Genomic DNA, 19,112 nt, shown 5'->3' on the forward strand with positions numbered 1-19,112 from the left:
TTATTTTATTCCTAGAATATTTGTTGTATAAATAATTATTTATGTTTTTATTTTTCATATATCTATATGTGAGATCTTATTCTTTTCTCAATGAACTTAACTCTACTTAAACTAATTGGAAAATCAAAGTTCGAGTTTCTAGACTATTAGAGGTCGCAGATCATATAAAAGGGGAAGTTTTGATTAGTCTTGATATGTTCATTATGAATATTCTTAAAATAGTATTTTCAATTATTAATAGAGGTTAGTTTTATATTAAATTTAATTTACTCATGATACCATCATTATGATCTTCTTTTGCTTTCTCATCTTCTATTCTATATGTGTTAGTGTTTATGTACTAATAATTAAAGGTTGAAGTTGTGATAAGTTGGGAGTTGTTGGGCCTCTGGGTGAATGGCCCTGTGCGAAGGTAGCGTAGAGGAAATTCATCTTACCACGCTTTTCCGAAAGGGGGTAAAAAAAAAGAACTCAAGGGAGTATAAAATACATAATGTTCTTAGATAAGATGAGGAATTGAGAGAGGGTCAAACAATTGAGAGAAACAAAATTGACTCATGTCAATATTCTGTAGAATAAAGACCTTAACAAGAAAGAAGATGAAACTCGATCAATTATGTTGAGAAATTCAAATTGTTCCTAGAGAAGATATAGAGCTCCTACAATTCTCTATTGCTGCTCACCCCTTAGTTCACTTTTTAGCTTCTGTGGCAGGAGAACTTCCACCTGAAGTTGGCCTACAAATCAAAAACAAAGATAAATGTTAGGAGATATTATGTTATATGGGCTTATTATACTTGTATAGATAGTTTCCTTATGTACATTGTATATATATAGTTTTGATATCTCAATGAAAGGCAACACACATATTCTACCCTAATCTTTCTCTACATGGTATCGGAGCCAAATCTCTGAAATTTTTTTCTCTCGTATTCTCTCATGGCAGGCGACGCACAGCCGCTGTCCCCCCCCCCCTCCACCTAAAACTGATATCACTCATCCCTTTTATCTCGACACCGGTGACAGACCCGGTGACTTTATCACACCCACGTGTCTCCGGTCAGACAACTTTGATGATTGGGCTGGCAACATACAACTCGCGCTGGAGGCGCAACGTAAATTTGGTTTCTTGGACGGGACGATCACCGCTCCTCAATCTCCCTACACTGCTGCTGATTGGTTGACGGTGAATGCCATGCTCGTATCGTGGATTATGAACACCATTGATCCCGAGGTTAAAGGTACGCTGACTAAATTTAGAGAGGCTCATAAACTTTGGGATCACCTAAAAATACGTTTTGCTACTGTTAATGGCCCGCGCATTCATCAGATAAAATCTACCATAGCAAAGTGTGAACAAACCAAGACGATGAGTGTCTCTAGCTATTACGGTAAACTGAATATTTTATGGGAAGATTTAAAGAAGCATGAACCTCTTATTTCTTGTTCTTGTTGTTCTCAATGTGTGGCGGGTGAATTACACGCCTCTCGTAATGAAACTCAACGTTTGCATGAATTTCTTATGGGTCTCTATAATGATTACTATGGTCGGTTACGTTCTCAGATTTTATCCACTGACCCATTACCGTCGTTAGACCGCGCTTATCATCTTGTTGTTCAGGAGGAACGTATTAGAACCTCTAAATCTGCCATAGATGACAAACCGGCAGAGGCGGTTCTTGGCTTTGCGGTTCGTACGGCATCTGGCCATGGCCGTGGCTCTTCGGAGCGTCCAACTTGTGCTCACTGTCACAAGGTTGGTCATGATGTGTCAAAGTGTTATTCTTTGTTGGCGTGTTCTCATTGCAAGAAACATGGTCATGAGGTGGCTAATTGTTTTGACCTTGTCGGGTATCCGGAAGGATGGGAGCCTAAGGGCTCGGGTCGTGGCTCTCGGCCACCGGTTTCTGCATCATCTGTGGGTCGTGGTCATGGCACTGTTAAGGCCAACGCCACTGTTGCTGCTGGTCCGTCATCTTCTTCGACCACTTCTAACCTATTTTCTCCTGATCAGTGGAAGGCCCTTGCGGGCTTGTTTGGTTCTACTTCGGTTTCTGAGGATCGTTTGAGTGGTAAGTTTGATTCCACTTCTTGGATTATTGACAGTGGTGCCACTCATCATGTCACTGGTAATGTCTCTTGGTTGTTTGATCTTATTACTATTTCTTCGTGTCCTGTTGGTCTTCCTAATGGAGAATCTGTTGTAGCTACTCAAAAGGAATCTGTGCGTTTGTCTGATCACATTACTCTTACTGATGTTCTCTTGGTGCCTCGATTCAGTTGTAGTTTGATTTCTGTTACTCAACTGACTCATGATTTAAACTGCATTGTACAATTTAACTCGTCTATGTGTGCTATACAGGACCCCATGAAGGAGCTGATTGGAACGGGACGTAGAAAGGATGGACTTTACTACTTCAACGGAGCTGATCATGTGCCTCAAGCGTCCGGCAATGCTGTTTCCTCTACTTTTGATCTTTGGCATCGTCGGATGGGTCATCCTTCGGAGAAAGTAGTGAAGTTACTCCCTCCTCTCTATGGTCATCAGGGTAGTTTAACTGAAGCATGTGATATTTGTTTTCGTGCTAAACATTCTAGAGACAGATTTTTTGTGAGTGAAAATAAGGCTACTAGAGTTTTTGAGAAGGTTCATTGTGATTTGTGGGGACCTTATAGACATGTTTCCTCTTGTGATGCTCATTATTTTTTAGCGATTGTTGATGATTTTTCTAGAGCTTTTGGGTTTATTTGATGGAAGACAAAACTGAGGTGTTTCAAATGTTTATGCGTTTTGTGGCTATGGTTGATAGACAATTTTCTCAAACCATTAAAATTGTGCAAAGTGATAATGGTACTGAATTTAATTGCCTGCTGGAGTTTTTTCATGCCACTGGCATCATCTTTCAAACCTCTTGTGTCAACACTCCACAACAAAATGGGAGGGTTGAACGCAAGCATCAACATATTTTAAATGTTGGGCGTGCTTTGCGTTTTCAAGCTCATCTTCCTATCTATTTTTGGGGTGAACGTGTTCTTGCTGCAGCTCACTTAATTAATCGCACCCCTTCTCCTCTCTTACAAAACAAATCCCCCTTTGATATTCTCTTTGGCTTTACCCCTGCTTATGAAGCAATTCGTACCTTTGGTTGTCTATCATATGCTTATAATCACAAAACTAAGGGGGATAAGTTTGCCAGTCGGAATAGGAAATGTGTTTTTGTGGGTTACCCATTTGGTAAAAAGGGATGGCGTTTGTTTGATTTAGACACCCAAGAGTTCTTTGTCTCTCGTGATGTTAAATTTTTTGAGGACATTTTCCCTTTTTCTAAATCTGATGATGTTGCTAATGTTCCTCAAAAATTCATGTTGTATGATGACACCATTCACGAATATTTTCGTGATGATTTGCCCATCTCTCAGCCCACAACCCCTTCATCTACTGATTCTACCCCCCTCTCAAATTCCTCACGGCCCACCGATATCCCTCAAACTCCCTCTACATCTTCGCCCACTACTGAAGCCCAACCCGCCAACCTTACTTCTCCCTCTATTTCTCATCCGGACTCCTCTCAATCCACTCCCATTAATTCTCCTCCGCGGTCCACTCTAGACACGGCCCAGCAGACCCGTTCTTCCTCTCCTGACCCAATTCTCCTCTCCTTTCCCGACAGCTCCTCTCGGCCCACCTCTCCATCTCGGCCTCCCACTCCCGTCTCTCCCTCACATGGGCCATCTCCTTCTCCGGCCTCATCTCCTCCTTTGGGTCGCGGCTTACGCGACAAAATTCCGTCTGTGTTATTGAAGGATTATGTTACTCACTCTGTTGTTGCTGAAAGTCCATCTTCTTCTGCTTCTCCTCCGTCGCCTTCTTCAGGTACTCCTTATCCTATAGCTCACTATATAAATTGTACAAGTTTTTCTTCGCATTATCAAAAATTTCTTGCAGCTGTTGTTTCTACTCCAGAACCAAAGTCTTTTAAGGAGGCTATGCGGTATGATGGTTGGAAAAAGTCTATGCAGGATGAGATTCAGGCTTTGGAGGATAATGGTACTTGGACTCTAGAGGTTTTACCTCCCGGGAAACGTGCATTGGGTAGTCAGTGGGTTTATCGTACCAAGTTCTTGTCTAATGGTGAGGTTGAACGTCTCAAATCTCGTTTGGTGGTTTTAGGCAATCATCAGGAGGCAGGTATTGATTATACGGAGACATTTGCTCATGTTGCTAAAATGACTATTGTGCGTGCTTTTCTTGCCATTGCAACTTCTAAAAATTGGGAAGTGCATCAGATGGATGTTCATAATGCCTTCCTTCATGGTGATTTGACTGAGGAAGTTTACATGAAGCTTCCTCCTGGGTTTGAGTGTTCCAATCCTAATCTGGTTTGTCGTCTGCGAAAATCTCTTTATGGTTTGAAACAGGCCCCCCGGTGTTGGTTTGCCAAGCTTGTTACAGCTTTGCAACAGTATGGGTTTCTCCAGTCTTACTCTGATTATTCTCTCTTCACCTACACTCGGGGCTCTCGGTGTTTTGGTGTATGTCGATGATATTATTATTTCTGGTAATGATTCCGCTGCTCTCTCTTCTTTCAAAGCTTATTTGAGTGATTGCTTTAAGATGAAAGATTTGGGTTCTCTCAAGTATTTTCTGGGTATTGAGGTTGCTCGTAGTTCTGCTGGTCTCTTCTTATGCAAACGGAAATATACTCTTGACATCATTTCTGAGGCTGGCTTGTTGGGTGCTAAACCGTGTGGTTTTCCTATTGAGCAGAATCATCGCCTTGCGCATGCTTCTGGCTCCTTATTATCTGAAGCTGGGGCCTATCGTCGTCTCGTTGGTCGTCTTATTTATTTGGCGGTCACTCGCCCTGACTTGGCTTATTCTGTGCATGTTTTGTCTCAATTCATGCAGGAACCTCGCATTGAGCACTGGGATGCTGCTTTGCGTGTGGTTCGCTATTTGAAGGGCACTCCAGGTCAAGGCATTCTCTTACGGGCCGACAGTGATCTCTCTTTTGCCGGTTGGTGTGATTCGGACTGGGTCGCATGTCCTCTCACTCGTCGCTCGTTATCTGGCTGGATTGTTTTCTTGGGTCATTCTCCCATTTCCTGGAAGACCAAGAAACAACACACTGTCTCTCGTTCTTCTGCTGAGGCAGAATATCGTTCTATGGCCTCTATTACATGTGAGTTGAAATGGTTAAAGGCCTTGCTCTTGAGTTTGGGAGTTCACCATCCCAAAGCTATCCCTTTGTTTTGTGACAGTCAGTCTGCTCTTCACATTGCCACGAATCCAGTTTTTCATGAGCGCACCAAACATATAGAAGTTGATTGCCACTTTGTTCGAGATGCCCTCAATGATGGTCTTATTCTTCCCTCCTATGTTCACACCAAGTCGCAGCTTGCTGACATCTTTACTAAGGCTCTTGGCAAGTCTCAGTTTGATCTACTGCTTTCCAAGTTGGGCATTTTTGATCCATCCCATGCCCAACTTGAGAGGGGGTGTTAGGAGATATTATGTTATATGGGCTTATTATACTTGTATAGATAGTTTCCTTATGTACATTGTATATATATAGTTTTGATATCTCAATGAAAGGCAACACACATATTCTACCCTAATCTTTCTCTACAATAACAAATGATGTTATATTTTTTTGAAACCAGTATGTTTTACTAAAACAAATTATAAGAAGATGAGGATATGGAACGTACAAGCCAACGAACACTTTGAAAGCATCATAAATTCCCCATTGAGCACCAGTAAGGGTTCCAACCATGACAATACGAAGAGGAAGACCACGCGTAAATAAACCCACTAGCCCAAACCTCTTCACAGCCTGTGAAACTCAAGTTGTGTTAGGGAATAACAAACTTGGTGCTTGTTTCATTAATACAAGAAACATAGCAAGTAGAAGTATCTAAAGTCGTTTGGTTAGAAAATGGTATAAAGCACACAGAATAGTGACTTCCTTTGTTAAAACCAAACTTATACTTCCTAGGAGTGAAAGAACATGGGATATAATCCCTCCGTTTCATTTTAATCTACACACTTACACTTTTCACGCATGCCAATGTAAAACTTTGAGGACATATATCTTTAGTTTTGTACTTTTAAAAATTATAAAAAGTACATATTAATAAAATACATACTAAGACGGGTAAATTGGTTTCCTCCTAGCCGGGTGTGTTTTACACTATGAAAGTTTCCCTCCTTTTGGAAGGAATACTCTGCTTTCAGTAGAAATCAACTTATTCTGGGGATCCCAGCAATAAAATGACCAAATTATCAAAAAAAAAATTACATACTAAGACGAATCTAACAAGATCCCACGTGACTATGTTTTTATTCACGTATAAATCACAACCGAGGGTCAAAGTGCAACTTGTAAATAGTGTAAAATGTCAAAGTGTGTAGATTAATATGAAACGGATGGAGTATTACTTTTCATGTTTAACCAAACAAACACTTTTTCTATTGATCTAAGAAGAATGTAGATCGAGCTAAGAAATATACGATGAATGTCTTGAATTGACAAGGAATAAATTAGAGAACATACATCACCAACAGAAGCGCCCTTTGCGTTGTTAAGAAAAGATACTAAATTGTCTGCAGGGTGTGACACAATGGCACAAAATACTCCAGCTACATATCCACCAGCAAAGCTAACACCAAGTTGCAATGTCTTGCTGCATTGTTCTTTAGGTCTTGGAATAGCGTACTTGTATAAGAGTTCTACAATGGTCTCAAAAGAGGCGAACTTCATCATTGTATCTTCAATCAAAGTAAGTAAACACATTAGTATTATAAGAATAACTTAAACAGAAGACATTGCCAAAAATTAGTGAAGTACAATTATATTTACTTACATGGAATCTGACGACCCCAAAGCGGGACTAGTCCCTTGTACAATCTGCGAGAAAATATAATTGTTAGAGCATAAAAAGTTCTATACATCGATATTACTCATACTTTACTTCTATCCATAGTGATAGAGTATAGATCTATTCCTGGTGCCTCAACCATCAGCTTAAGCTTTTGGTTGAGTTGGTCCTTTGACATGGTATCAAGAGCCAACGTGACAAAAAGGTCACGGGTTCGAATCTCATCCACCCCTTTGACACATAGAAATTAAAATAGAAAAAGTACACAGAATAATCTAAATTATGGAAATCTTCTTATAACACTCCCACGTACAGACTATAGAGTGTCCGGAAATAATCCAAGTGACTACTTAATAATGCGTCGTATTGATTATATTTTGTTTGTTTTTCAGTAGTGTTTTGTTCTTCTTTTTCATCGACTGATGCAATGTAGCGAACAAGATTGTCACAATTATTATATAACTTTCTAAATTGGTTTCTTTACAAGACACTCCCCATAGTTGAGATTTATGTGGAATGATCCATAGTTAGAGCTGTTATAAATCGGTCATAGACTCATAGTTACATTTATTCCCGTTCCTAAAACATAAAGTTCAATAAATAAGAAAGGCGAAATCTAGAGGGTAAGAACCATACCCTGCAGCACCTTCAGAATTGAGAAACTTGGGGAAACCATCGGACAAGCCTCGAGCAAAGCCATGTTGTGTCTGCACACGAACTTTAACAGCTTCGAGGGGGCAAAGGGCAACATCAGCAATGACCTCGGCAGATGCAGAACCAGCTAAGTAAATCATGGTTTTGTATCTGACAGCTTTTTCAGGACCAGCAAGATCTGAATAGTACTTCTTAAAGAATTCATAGAACCCAAATTTACAGGCTCCTTGTGCACTGTAACCAAGAAGGGTTGGCACCCAACCCCTGAAGAAGCCTTTAACTCCTTGCTCTTTCATCAAAACTCCAAAGCCTGAGCTTATGTTTTTATACTTTGCTGGATTAATCTGTAACCACAATATTTTATAGATAGCATATTAATGTTTTATATCATGGTTTAAAATGTGGAAATGTTCTTTAAGGTATTATCACAAACTTTTCTAATCTGTTTCATACAGCTTAGTACTTATCTAATGATAACTGTCAAGTATCAAGTACCAGCAACCTTTGTTTTTGTATTTTGATGTATAGAGAGTCACAAGGGTAAATAATGTAGATGGAATTTAATCTCAGGTATTAAGTTCCATACACCAATATTTTAACCAACTAAGCTAGTTGACATCCACATCAACAACCTTTATTAGACTCCAAGAATAATTGAGACTAACAAGTCAGAACTCTAAAAGAAGCATTATGTATTTATGTAAATTTATTAATACCTCCATCTCACGTTAGTGTCTACACTTTCCTTCTTCGGGTCTTACAGTCTCTCTTACTATCTATTAAAAAAACCATTATATCCTATCGAGTTCATCATCGTACATCCGAGACTAATTTCTACTAATTTGCTCATTTGAAACTCTCCTTTTTAGTACATTTGACTCATTTGCATGATTTAAAATGAGCAATGAGCAAAAAAAATAGCATTTGTTGTACCATATTCACGTTATACACCAGTGTATGATAAAATTTGTATTATCTTATCATATCTATCTTTCATTAAAATAACAATTGATAACCAATCAATCCTATCGTCTAGAACTGCATCAATACTCGTGTGAGATGTGTGATGTTGAGAGATGTAAATGAAGGTAAAATCCATTTTTTTAATCTATGAAAGGATTGATAATAGATCATATGAAAGTATTGTCTTAATATGATGTACTATGACATATAACAAAAAAATGTTCACAACAGATCTGAGGATCCTCGTTGGCTCGTTGAAGTTGATTAATCTTTATCATATCATCATATGTTTCACATCTTCTCCGGTAAATTCCAACATCTAGTTTTTAACGCTTCTCAATGTACAACTTTGATATTTTGTAAGTTATATACCGAAACAAATCCAACAAATTTTACCGGCTTAAATTCTTCCTTTAGTATAATTCACAATAGGTGGTAAAAGGGGAGTGTATATATAGTTTAATTATCCAAAAGCGTTGCAACTTTCGCGGAATTGCGAAGTATCCCTTAGAAATTAAGATTAGAAGATGAGAAAGAGACCTGCATGTTACACTTGACGAGATCAAGAGGAGTAACAACCATGTGAGTAAGACCACAACTAAAAATTCCACCAGCAGTACATGCTGCATAGAATGTCGGAGAATACATTTTTATCTTCTCGCTCGGAGCTGCTACCATTATACTCTCCCTTGATACTTCACATGAAGATGATGATAATGACGGCGACGACGACGATAGAGAATATTTGCCGTGCTGCATGGAAGAACTATATGCATGATCAAGATGGGTAGGATTCATAAATGATCTGGATGTGTATGAGGAGGTGTAGAGGAAGGAAGGGATTAAAGGAGACGACTTGTTAGAGTTCCCAGAAATTGCCATGGATGTATTAAATGTTTATGATGATTAGGGTTATTGATGAAGAAAAAGAATGAAAAGAGATGAAAATTTTTGAGGAAATGAAGAACCTTGGATCTAAAATGTTTAAAATGTCGACGATTTTGAAGGGTTGACCATACATAACATCCTGCGATTTATGAGGATGAGGGAACACATGGTGAATTTTTTAAAATTTTGAATTCTCAGCCCCTGGATTGTATTGTTATTTATTCCTCACATTTTTACATTTTTCTATTAATCTATTTTTTTTCTAGATTGCTAAGATGAAGTGATGTACTTGACCACAACCTCTTATAGGTTAATCCAATTCAAGCCAGGTTAATCCAACTCAAGCAAGATCCTTTGGAAATGTTTTTGGTGGAGTTTTGATCCCACAACCTTGAAGTTTTCATATACAAATTAAATCTTACTGTCACCACTACCATCAGGCATCAAGTACTATATATTTGAGTTACTCGTTTTTATGTTTCTCGATTTGCTTTAATTTCCAAGTTTATACTATCAATTGCTAATTTAACTCTACCATGTATCCAACCCCTTATTTCTTTACGAATACCGCCCCCTCTCTCCTTCTTTTTCTCTCTTCTCTCTCCTCTCCCACAAAACCCTAATTTTCAACCTAGGCGCTAGCACCATCCTTTTAGGCGGTGGTAAGCCCCTTTTCTCCTTTTATTACTAGTTTTTTATGTTTCTGTTTCTAATAAACTTCAGTCTCTCTCTAATGGAGACTTTTGTACCCATGTATTGGGTTACGTCTACCCATATATATATTGGGTTTTATCTCTCTCCATGTGAGAGTTTAGAGAATTTGTTTTTGGGTTTTTGTGTAATTCAAGATGTTGATTTGCTGATCAAAATTTGTTCAGAGTTGCAATAGATGTCAAGACTTCGTTTACAATCACTTGAATTGAATTCGGTTCTACTTCAAAACTACAAAAGATCGACAGACTCCCTTGCATAAGGCTGCATCAGACATCGGTGTAAAAGACGAGGGTTTTCAGAAGTGTTAGATCTACTCAACGAAATATGTATCGTGGTTTTTTCATATTAGAATTGTATTTATTTCATTTTGATATGTATTTGTTTAGTTTTGACTTCTATTGTAGATGTCGTATGACTTTGAATCAATGAATTAATGTTAATTTCAAAAAAAAAAAAGTATCCAATCCCTTTTTTCAGTTAGTAGACACTGAATTTTATAACACATAATTTGGCTACTAATAAGAAGTAATCAATTATTAATAACCAGAACTATACATGAGTTGATAGTATAATAGAAATCTATATTAGAACAAAATTGTTGTTGACTATGGGCTTCGATGGCAGATGGGTTAATTTGGTGATGAGTTGTGTTACTTTACTATCTTATTCTTTCATTGTTAATGGAAGAGTGAGTGGTTCAGTATCGCCCTCTAGAGGGTTACGTCAGGGTGATCTTTTATCTCCCTTTTTATTTATTATGGTTGTTGACACCTTTTCTCAGATGATCCAATAGAAGGCTACTACCAGGGCACTTCATGGGGCTAAAGCAAGTCGAAATGGTCCAGAAATATCTCACATTCTCTTTGCAGATGACAATCTTCTCTTTACAAGGGCTACTCGTCAGGAATGCTTAACAATAGTTGATATTCTCAACTAGTATGAAGCAGCATCCGGGTAGAAAATTAATTCTGAAAAGTCAAAGGTTTCCTTCAGTAAAAGGATTCGCTGTGAAAGAAGAGTTGATTGATATTCTCCATATGAGGCATGTTGATAGGCACCAGAAGCATCTTGGTATTCCTACCATTAGTGGCAGATCCAAAAAAGTGATGTTTCCAGAACTTTTAGATAGAATGTGGAAGAAGTTGAGGAGATGGAAAGAGAAGTTGTTATTCAGAGCGGGAAAGAAGATTCTTATAAAATCTGTAATTCAAGCCCTTCCTACTTATCTGATGGGTGTTTATAAAATTCTTGCTGCTGTTATTCAGGAAATCCACTCGGCGATGGCTCGATTTTGGTGGGGAGGGAGAGGTGAAGAGAGAAAAATGCACTGGTTGAGCTGGGAAAAAATGTTTAAACCCAAGTGTATAGGTGGGATGGGGTTTAAGGATATTGCGGTTTTCAATGATACTTTGTTGAGTAAACAAGTTTGGCGCTTGTTACATTATAAACACTCTCTTTTGAATCATGTTATGATGCGAAATATTACCCCCATGGTGACATTCTTTCAGCATGACTAAGGCTCTCTAATAGCTATGTGTGGTGTAGTATTTGGGGAGCCAAGAGTTTGGTGATGGAGAGCTTACTCTGGATAGTTGGGAATGTAAAGCATATTGATTTATGAGGGAAGATTTATTTAGAGTAGTCGTGTGGATGGTTTCAATGTAGTAGGTGACCTGATTGATGAGGCTAGAAAGGAGTGGATAGTAGAGATGGTGGAAGAATATTTCAATGCGAGAGACCAACGTTGCATCCTGTCTATACCCTTAAGTTCAAGAGATTTATAAGATGAGTTAACATGGGCTTACTCTAAAGACGGGGCTAATTCGGTGAAAAACGACGTACATGCTAGGGAAAGGAGGCAATTTGGAGGATTTTCATCGAGCTTAGGGCATCTTGAGGAGCTTGGAGGTGTCACCAATGGTACGACATTTTATGTGGCGCGCTTGCACCAACTCGCTTTCGGTGAGGGAGCTTCTTCATAGGCAACACCTTGTCGAGGATCGTGGTTGTCCATGCTGCTTAGGCCACGTTAAAACTCAACAGCATATGCTGTTTTTTTGCTCGAGTGTGGCGAGTTTGTGGGAAAAGTTAGGTTGTCGTGTTTTGTTACAAGGAATCGAAGATGAAGGAATGTGCAAAAGTCTTGAAAGATGGAGTACTCCTGATCTAAAAGTTGTTCAAAAAGGTAGCTATATTATGTGGAATGTATGGGTGGTGCGAAAAAAGAAGGTATTTGAGAATCAAAGCCAACATGTTGATTTGGTAAGCCAACGAGTCCTAAGGCAAGTTGACGAATTTAATCAATATGCAATGAGAATTTATGAGAGCAACTCGAGGCATCGACGGAGTAGCCCCGCTCGGTGGTGTGGGCCCCCCTCCGACGTGATCAAGCTGAATGCAGATGCATCTATCAGCAATGATGGGTGGGTTGGCGGTTCATATAGCTGCAATATTGGCTATCTCGCAGGGCTTATCCCATGTTATTTTTTATTCGTATTCGCAGGTGATCTCTTCAAGACTCTCAAAGGCTGCATTATATTTTTCAGATTTGGATGCCATACATGGTGATGTTCTCTCTATGTGTGACGCTTTTATATCCATTCGTTTTAGTCATGTCAAAAGAGATAGGAATTCTATCGCCCATAATTTAGCTAGAGTAGTGTCGTTTGGAGTTGAGCAATGTTGGGAACGTCATTGTCCTAGTGATGTTGACCCTTATGTACTCATGGACTCTTTGTCCCTTGATTAATGCACTTCTCTTTCCCCTCAAAAAAAATCTAACAAGATGTCATATAATTATTTATTAAAATAAAATCAACTTTGTTGTCATGCCAACATGAAATCTCGCGTAACCCAAGTTTAGTGTCCTTACCTTTTTATATTTCGACTTTAGTGTCATGAAATTTGGCATAATTGAAATTTAGTGTCGTAACCTTTTTCATATTCGAATTTTATTTCCCTCATATTACAAAATAATCCCTTTTTGAGAAGGAAAAGAAAAAGCCCAAGTAAAATAATTACCAATTCATTGTTAAATGCTCCCGTAATCTTGTTCATCATCTTGTTCCTCATATTGTTTAGAGCTTTTGTTGTTATTCATTGTGAATAACGTGGTTTATATCTAGCCAGGCTTCTCTAACCTCTAGGAGTTTAAAGCAACCTTGCCTATGATGTTGCTCTTTATATTGTGTTTGATTGTACTGTATGTTCATTATTAGGGGACGAAACATATTGATGTAGATAATTGTCATCATGTGTGTGATCCATTATAAGTTGCAAGCTGAAAATATTGCTACTTCGCATTTTGGTTCGTTTCAGCCAATTGTAAATTGTTGATACACTTCAATGATTTGAGCATTACAAACAGTTAGTCCACTGACAGTCCATGAAGAGAGAGAGGGCTAGAAAAATAATAAACAATGAAGCGAGAGAAAAAAAAAAAAAGAGGAGAGATGTGTTTGCCCATTTATAGTGATGAACTGTTTACAATTTCTTTTTCCTGAAAAGTATCACTTAGGTGTGACAAGTGGCAAAGCATTATTGGTTCATGGGAATTGTGTCTTTGGATCTAATGGTTGGTAATTAATTGTGGTGAATAGTTGAGATTGCAAAGAAATTGTTCATGCTTTTTTGACACAATTTTAAATATTGGTCATATTTTATAATTAAAAATTAAATAAATAAAAAAAACTTTACCAACAACTCTGTTTTTCTCTTCTCTATAAATAGAGCCCACTATTGAGGTAATTCCAGACATTTTTCATACACCTCTTTTTCATTAAACACTTAATTAATATATGGGTCCAAAAAATGGGAGAAAAAAACCAACAAAAATCTAAAAACACTCCACAACCCCAAAATAATCCAAATTTGCAATCTTTTTGTATTCTCAAATCGATCTCAATAATTATGTTGATCAACCCAGTTCACAAAACTTTTCACAATATCCAAATTAGGGAATGAAAAATAAGAGTTTTGCCACTCAGTACTCCCAACTATATCTATCACAAAATATAAGTTTCTCTAATCCTAGTTCTTTCTCCCAATTTCCTCCTCATTCACAACATAACTATGTTATCCCAAGTCATATTTCTATAGAAGAAACAATTTTTCCTACGTCCCAAGATTTTCAAACATCACAAGGTGGAGGTTCACTTTCGAACTTCAATATTTCATATCATACCCATGCTCCATCTGTTGAACGTGACGACGCTGATGAAGAAGAAGGAAATGAAGAAAATGATGTTCAAGTTAGAGAGTCGCAAGTCGAAAAGGGACTAAGAAAATATTAGTCTCTAGCTAAAGAGGAAGTCCTAGTGAAGTCTTGGCTTCACGTAAGTACTAACAAGTTTCGAAATACAAAACAAAATGGACAGCCCTTTTAAGATAGAATTACAAATATGTATGAGCAGGTTAGAGTATACAGAAACAAAATGTGGGCAGAGGAAGCTGAAGGGATGAGAGAAACTGATCTATTAAATGAAAAGGAATTAGATCCTCTAAGAAGTCATTGGAAATGATAAATATCACTAGTAGAGAAAGGACGATTTGCGTCGGACCTGGGACCCCTATTTGCGTCAGACATAGGTCCGACGACACAGGTCTCGACGCGAATTACCAATATATAATTTGAGTTGGACGTTTAAACGACGCAAATTGTTTAACGATTTGCGTCGCACATAGACAATTGTGCGACGCAGATGAGTCTCTCGTGGTTTCTGGTGTGAGACTCATCTGCGTCGCACCATTGTCTATGTGCGACGCAAATAGTAGCCTTCTGCGTCAGACATGTAGGAACATGCAAAACACATGTTGCACTGACATGTGCTTTTCTTTCATTGAATTGCTGGTGCAGATTTTCTGTAACTTTTCGTCCATTAGAACATGACAGAACTTTAAATGAAAAGAACAGGACTGAAACGAAATTAAAAATTTTCTTCCATTCCATTGAGATCAACAAGCAACAAAATTAACAATACAACTTGGATAACTTAATTTCATGTGTCTGAAACAAAATTAAAAAATATGACCCAAAGAAACAAAATTAAATCTAATACAAAAAAACCTAAAATCTAAAACAATCAACAATACTAGATCTTCACTGTCATCTTCTTTTTCTTCCTCCACCAGATCTGCAAACATAAGTTTGATTTTAAATGAGTTAAAAACTGAAAAAGTCAGACGGGAAATAATATATATCAAGCAATTTATAGTGGGTTGTTTATATGAATTTTTTTTTCCAAAAATAAACATAAATATGGCAAAACAAAGAAATTCAGAATAAACTGGTACCTGAAAATCGAGAACTGAAAATAAAATGGTCCGAATCGAATTCTTTGAACAGAAAATAAACATAATTCGTCGAACTCGCAACTTCTTTGAACTCCTGGGTTTCCATTTTTAGATCCAATCGAATTCTTGAAGAATTATCAGCACGAATTAAAATCTTGAGATGCGTGAATAAGTCTGTCTTGCCAAAATCACGTTGGTGTTCGTTGTTCTTCAAAATCGCCAAGTGATTTGCATGGAAAGTAATAGAAGGTAGAGGGCAGTTCGTTGAATTCATGATCTTCAGCACCAACATCTTCAGTTCGCTTCGTTACCTACACGAATTTATCTACGATGGAAGAATTATCGAGGCCCACTTCATCGTCGGAACTTAATTCGAAAATTAGGGTTTGGTCCATTGAAATTATTGCTTAATGGAGATGGAATTTAGGGATATGTCTAGATTTGAAAGGATTGAAAAACCCATGAAGTCAAAAGAACAAAGAGGGGAGTGAGAGAGAGAGGGGAGATGAATGACGGCGTGGAGATAGAGTATTTTTTAGGGTTGGCTTTGAAATAAAGAGGAAAGTGGGCCTTATGGGAGATTTAAGGTCCGATATGCGTCGCACGTTAAATAAGGTGCGATGCAAATTAGTCTTTTGCAACTTAAAGACGTGCGACGCAGATAATGTGAAAGTTTTTTTTTCAAGGATGAGACAATTTGCGTCAGATGGGCCAGGGGATCCGACACAAATTGGGCTTTTGCAACGCACCTAAGGCACGTGCGACGCATATAGCTCGTATCTGGTGCTTATGTACCCATGTTGTGCGCCGCACTCCTCTTTACGTGCGACACAAATTACGTTATTGCGTCGTTTTCCATTTCATGCGACGCAAATGGGGCGACGCAAATCGTCCTTTTTCTACTAGTATCGAAATTTGTTGGTGCTTTTGCTCAAGCAGAATCAAGGAGAAAAAGTGGTGAATGCGATGATGATCTTATGAAGACAGCGTATGCTCTTTACAAGAGTTACAACGAGCCTCATTATAGGGATTTTAATGATTGACATTGTTGGGAACTTCTTAACGGTTGTGATGTATGGAAGCCTTATGGGGATATTGTTAAGAAGTGCAAGAAGAAGGCAACAACTTAAGAAAGTGGTTCAAAGAGGTGGAGGATTAATGAAACTAGAAACTACTCCACTTCAACTGACCCAAATACACCAACCAGTGGTGATATAGGGTGTTTTATTCAAACTCCAAGGGATGGGTCCACCAAAAATAAGGGGATGGGATATGTTGTGAACATGCCATCAGTAGCATTCCAACAATGGGTGGATAATATTGAGAAAATACATTTATCAAAAAGTTTAGAAACTGAAATGGAACTAACTGGGTTGAAGTATGAAAAAGAATCAGAAATTGAGAGGTTGAAGTACGAAAGGGAAATTCGAAATGAGAGGGTGTTGTTGGAAAATAGGAAAGTTTCTATGAAACAAAGGAAGATCAATTTGGAATTATTCAAAGTGCTTGAATCAAAGGACTACTTCACTAAAGAAGAGAAAAATTTAAAGAGTCATTTAGTGAAGATTTTATTTCCATGAGATGTGATCTCATTTACTAAAATAATTTTTTATTCAAAGGTGTATGTCTTATTCAGTTGTTTAATTATGAATTTAGTAGTGGTGTTTCTAATTGTTGTTCTATTATATGTAAACTCTGTTAACGTATTAGTAAAAGTTAATTTCAAATAAGAAGTCTTTTTAATGTCTTAAAATTTTGAAATTATTATTGTTTAGTGAAATAGTGCATTATTGTAGTAAATAATGTGCTGAAATGACCATTCACTTGCTTTCTTTAGTGCATTATTTTTGTGATAAATACTGTGGTGAAATGACCATTCAATTGCTTTCTTTAGTGCATTATTGTTGTGATTGCTTTGAAATGAAGTGACAATTCAATTGCTATGTTCAGTGTATTATTGCTCTGAAATGAAGTGACAATTCAATTGCCATATTCAGTGTATTATTGCTCCTCACCTTTTCTATATATTTACTTCACAATGCTTTGTACTTCAATATACTCAGCTTTCCACACAATATCTCTTCTTATAGCATCAAATAAATTCTCTATAATGTCATCTGAATCAAGTATAATAGTTTCATTTCATCTTCAAATTATTCTAGTTCCGATATTGTCAAATTTATCCCACCAGATCATATAGCAGAAGAACAAAACAATAACTACATGCGGCGTTTTGAAAGACGTAGACATGCAAATCGTATGATGGACCAAATGGTCGAGCCCTTCATTTTGGCTAATCCAGCTGAAGTATATGCAATGGTAACTCAAGTTCCTAGGACACCTAGCAACATGTTGATCGAAATCGTGTGAATGCACACTCGCTTATGGAACGACTACTTTCCCGACACTTCCCTCTACCCCCCACGACTATTTCGCCGCCGATTTCGCATGCAAAAACATGTCTTCCTTCGTATAGTAAAAGCGCTGACTAATAAGAACACATTCTGCCAACAAAGGCCAAATGCCACAGAGAGACTTGGTGCATCAGCATTGCTAAAGTGCATTGCGGCTGCAAGGTTGTTAGCATATGCCACATCAGCAAATTCGGTGGACGATTATCTGAAAATGAGTGGCTCTCATGCTAGAGATTCACTACAACATTTTGTTGAGGGTGTGGTTGCCGAGCTCGATGACGAATACTTAAGAAGACCTTTTTTGAAAGGAGAAATTTCATAAATTGAAGGCCAAACGGCATCTAAAATAGATATTAAAGAAAAACAAGATACAATCAAACAAGGTTAAATCAAATTCGTATTCGAAAAAACTACAATGAACCAGATCGAACAATACAACACAACCCCCTTGTATTTGCTGAATCAATCAAGCAGCTATTGATGAGGAAGTATAGTCTATCATTCCGAGATAGTTTGGGAAGAACAATCTTGATCGAGCCATGTTTACCGCATCCGAGATTCCAATACCTTCATGTTGAGTCTCGAACTTCAACCAATGAGAACAATTTCTCATACCTAAAAACAAAAAAAAAAAAAGAATACTCACAACTCCCATAGGGGAGAAGGAGATCTCCACAGCAGAGAGTACTAAAAAATCCCATAAAGAGATAGTAATTTATTCAACAAAAATAAAAACTGGAAATAAAAGAGGGACAGGGGCTTACCATGGATGAAAACATCCATGGCAGCCCCCTAACTAATGAAGAAAGGGTAAGGGAGGCTAGGGTTTAGAGAGAAAGGGGGAAGGGAGCAACAAATTCTAATACTTAAGAAGACCTAATGAAACAGATTTAACGAGATTGTTATATGCATGCGAGGAAAGTGGATTTCCGGGAATGATGGGTTCTCTTAATTGCATGATGGAAAAATTGTCCACTACAATTTAAATTAAAGGATCTATTCAGGAAGGGCTGGTAAGCCGACTTAAATTCTCGAAGCTAATGCGACATATAATTTGTGGATCAGGCATGCTTTCTTTGGAATACCAGGTAGGTGCAATGATATAAATGTTCTTGATAGATCTCCAATATTTAATGATTTATTTGGAGGTCGTGCACCTTCAGTAAACTATGTTTTCAACGGCCACCCGTAAGACATGGGTTATTACCTAATAGATGGTATATATCCTCAATGGGCCGCATTTATTACCACAAGATCTCTTCCATTGAATGAGAAGGAAAACCTTTTTGCCCAAAAGCAAGAGAG

At 37.9% G+C, this 19,112-nt stretch overlaps 1 protein-coding gene and 1 long non-coding RNA gene across 2 annotated transcripts; both read right to left on the reverse strand.

Annotated features, from left to right (window-relative positions):
• Window positions 1-558: 558 nt before the first annotated feature.
• On the reverse strand, window positions 559-9,381 carry LOC104893896 (mitochondrial phosphate carrier protein 3, mitochondrial). The gene is made up of 7 exons (XM_057395142.1): window positions 9,320-9,381; window positions 9,040-9,235; window positions 7,519-7,880; window positions 6,868-6,911; window positions 6,558-6,772; window positions 5,713-5,837; window positions 559-737 (listed from the first exon to the last, which is right to left on the reverse strand). Exons 1-7 carry the CDS (start codon window positions 9,379-9,381, stop codon window positions 692-694), a joined length of 1,050 nt encoding a protein of 349 aa, XP_057251125.1. The 3' UTR covers window positions 559-691.
• A 5,635-nt stretch (window positions 9,382-15,016) lies between these two features.
• On the reverse strand, window positions 15,017-16,073 carry LOC125497273 (uncharacterized). Its single transcript, XR_007273901.2, has 2 exons — window positions 15,394-16,073; window positions 15,017-15,233 (listed from the first exon to the last, which is right to left on the reverse strand). It is a non-coding gene; the product is annotated as an uncharacterized LOC125497273 (long non-coding RNA).
• Between the last annotated feature and the right edge of the window lie 3,039 nt (window positions 16,074-19,112).

The sequence above is a fragment of the Beta vulgaris genome, chromosome 5 (assembly GCF_026745355.1).
Source record: "Beta vulgaris subsp. vulgaris cultivar EL10 chromosome 5, EL10.2, whole genome shotgun sequence".
NCBI classification, from domain to species: Eukaryota; Viridiplantae; Streptophyta; class Magnoliopsida; order Caryophyllales; family Amaranthaceae; genus Beta; species Beta vulgaris.

Excerpts from the sequence above, each read along its gene's own strand:
- LOC104893896 (XM_057395142.1), bottom strand. The coding sequence starts at position 9,381 with ATGGCAATTTCTGGGAACTCTAACAAGTCGTCTCCTTTAATCCCTTCC. Across the intron at positions 6,773-6,867 it reads TTGGGGTCGTCAGATTCCAT|ATACAATGATGAAGTTCGCC; the intron begins GTAAGTAAATAT and ends CTTTGATTGAAG. Across the intron at positions 5,838-6,557 it reads AGGGCGCTTCTGTTGGTGAT|GCTGTGAAGAGGTTTGGGCT; the intron begins GTATGTTCTCTA and ends TGAGTTTCACAG.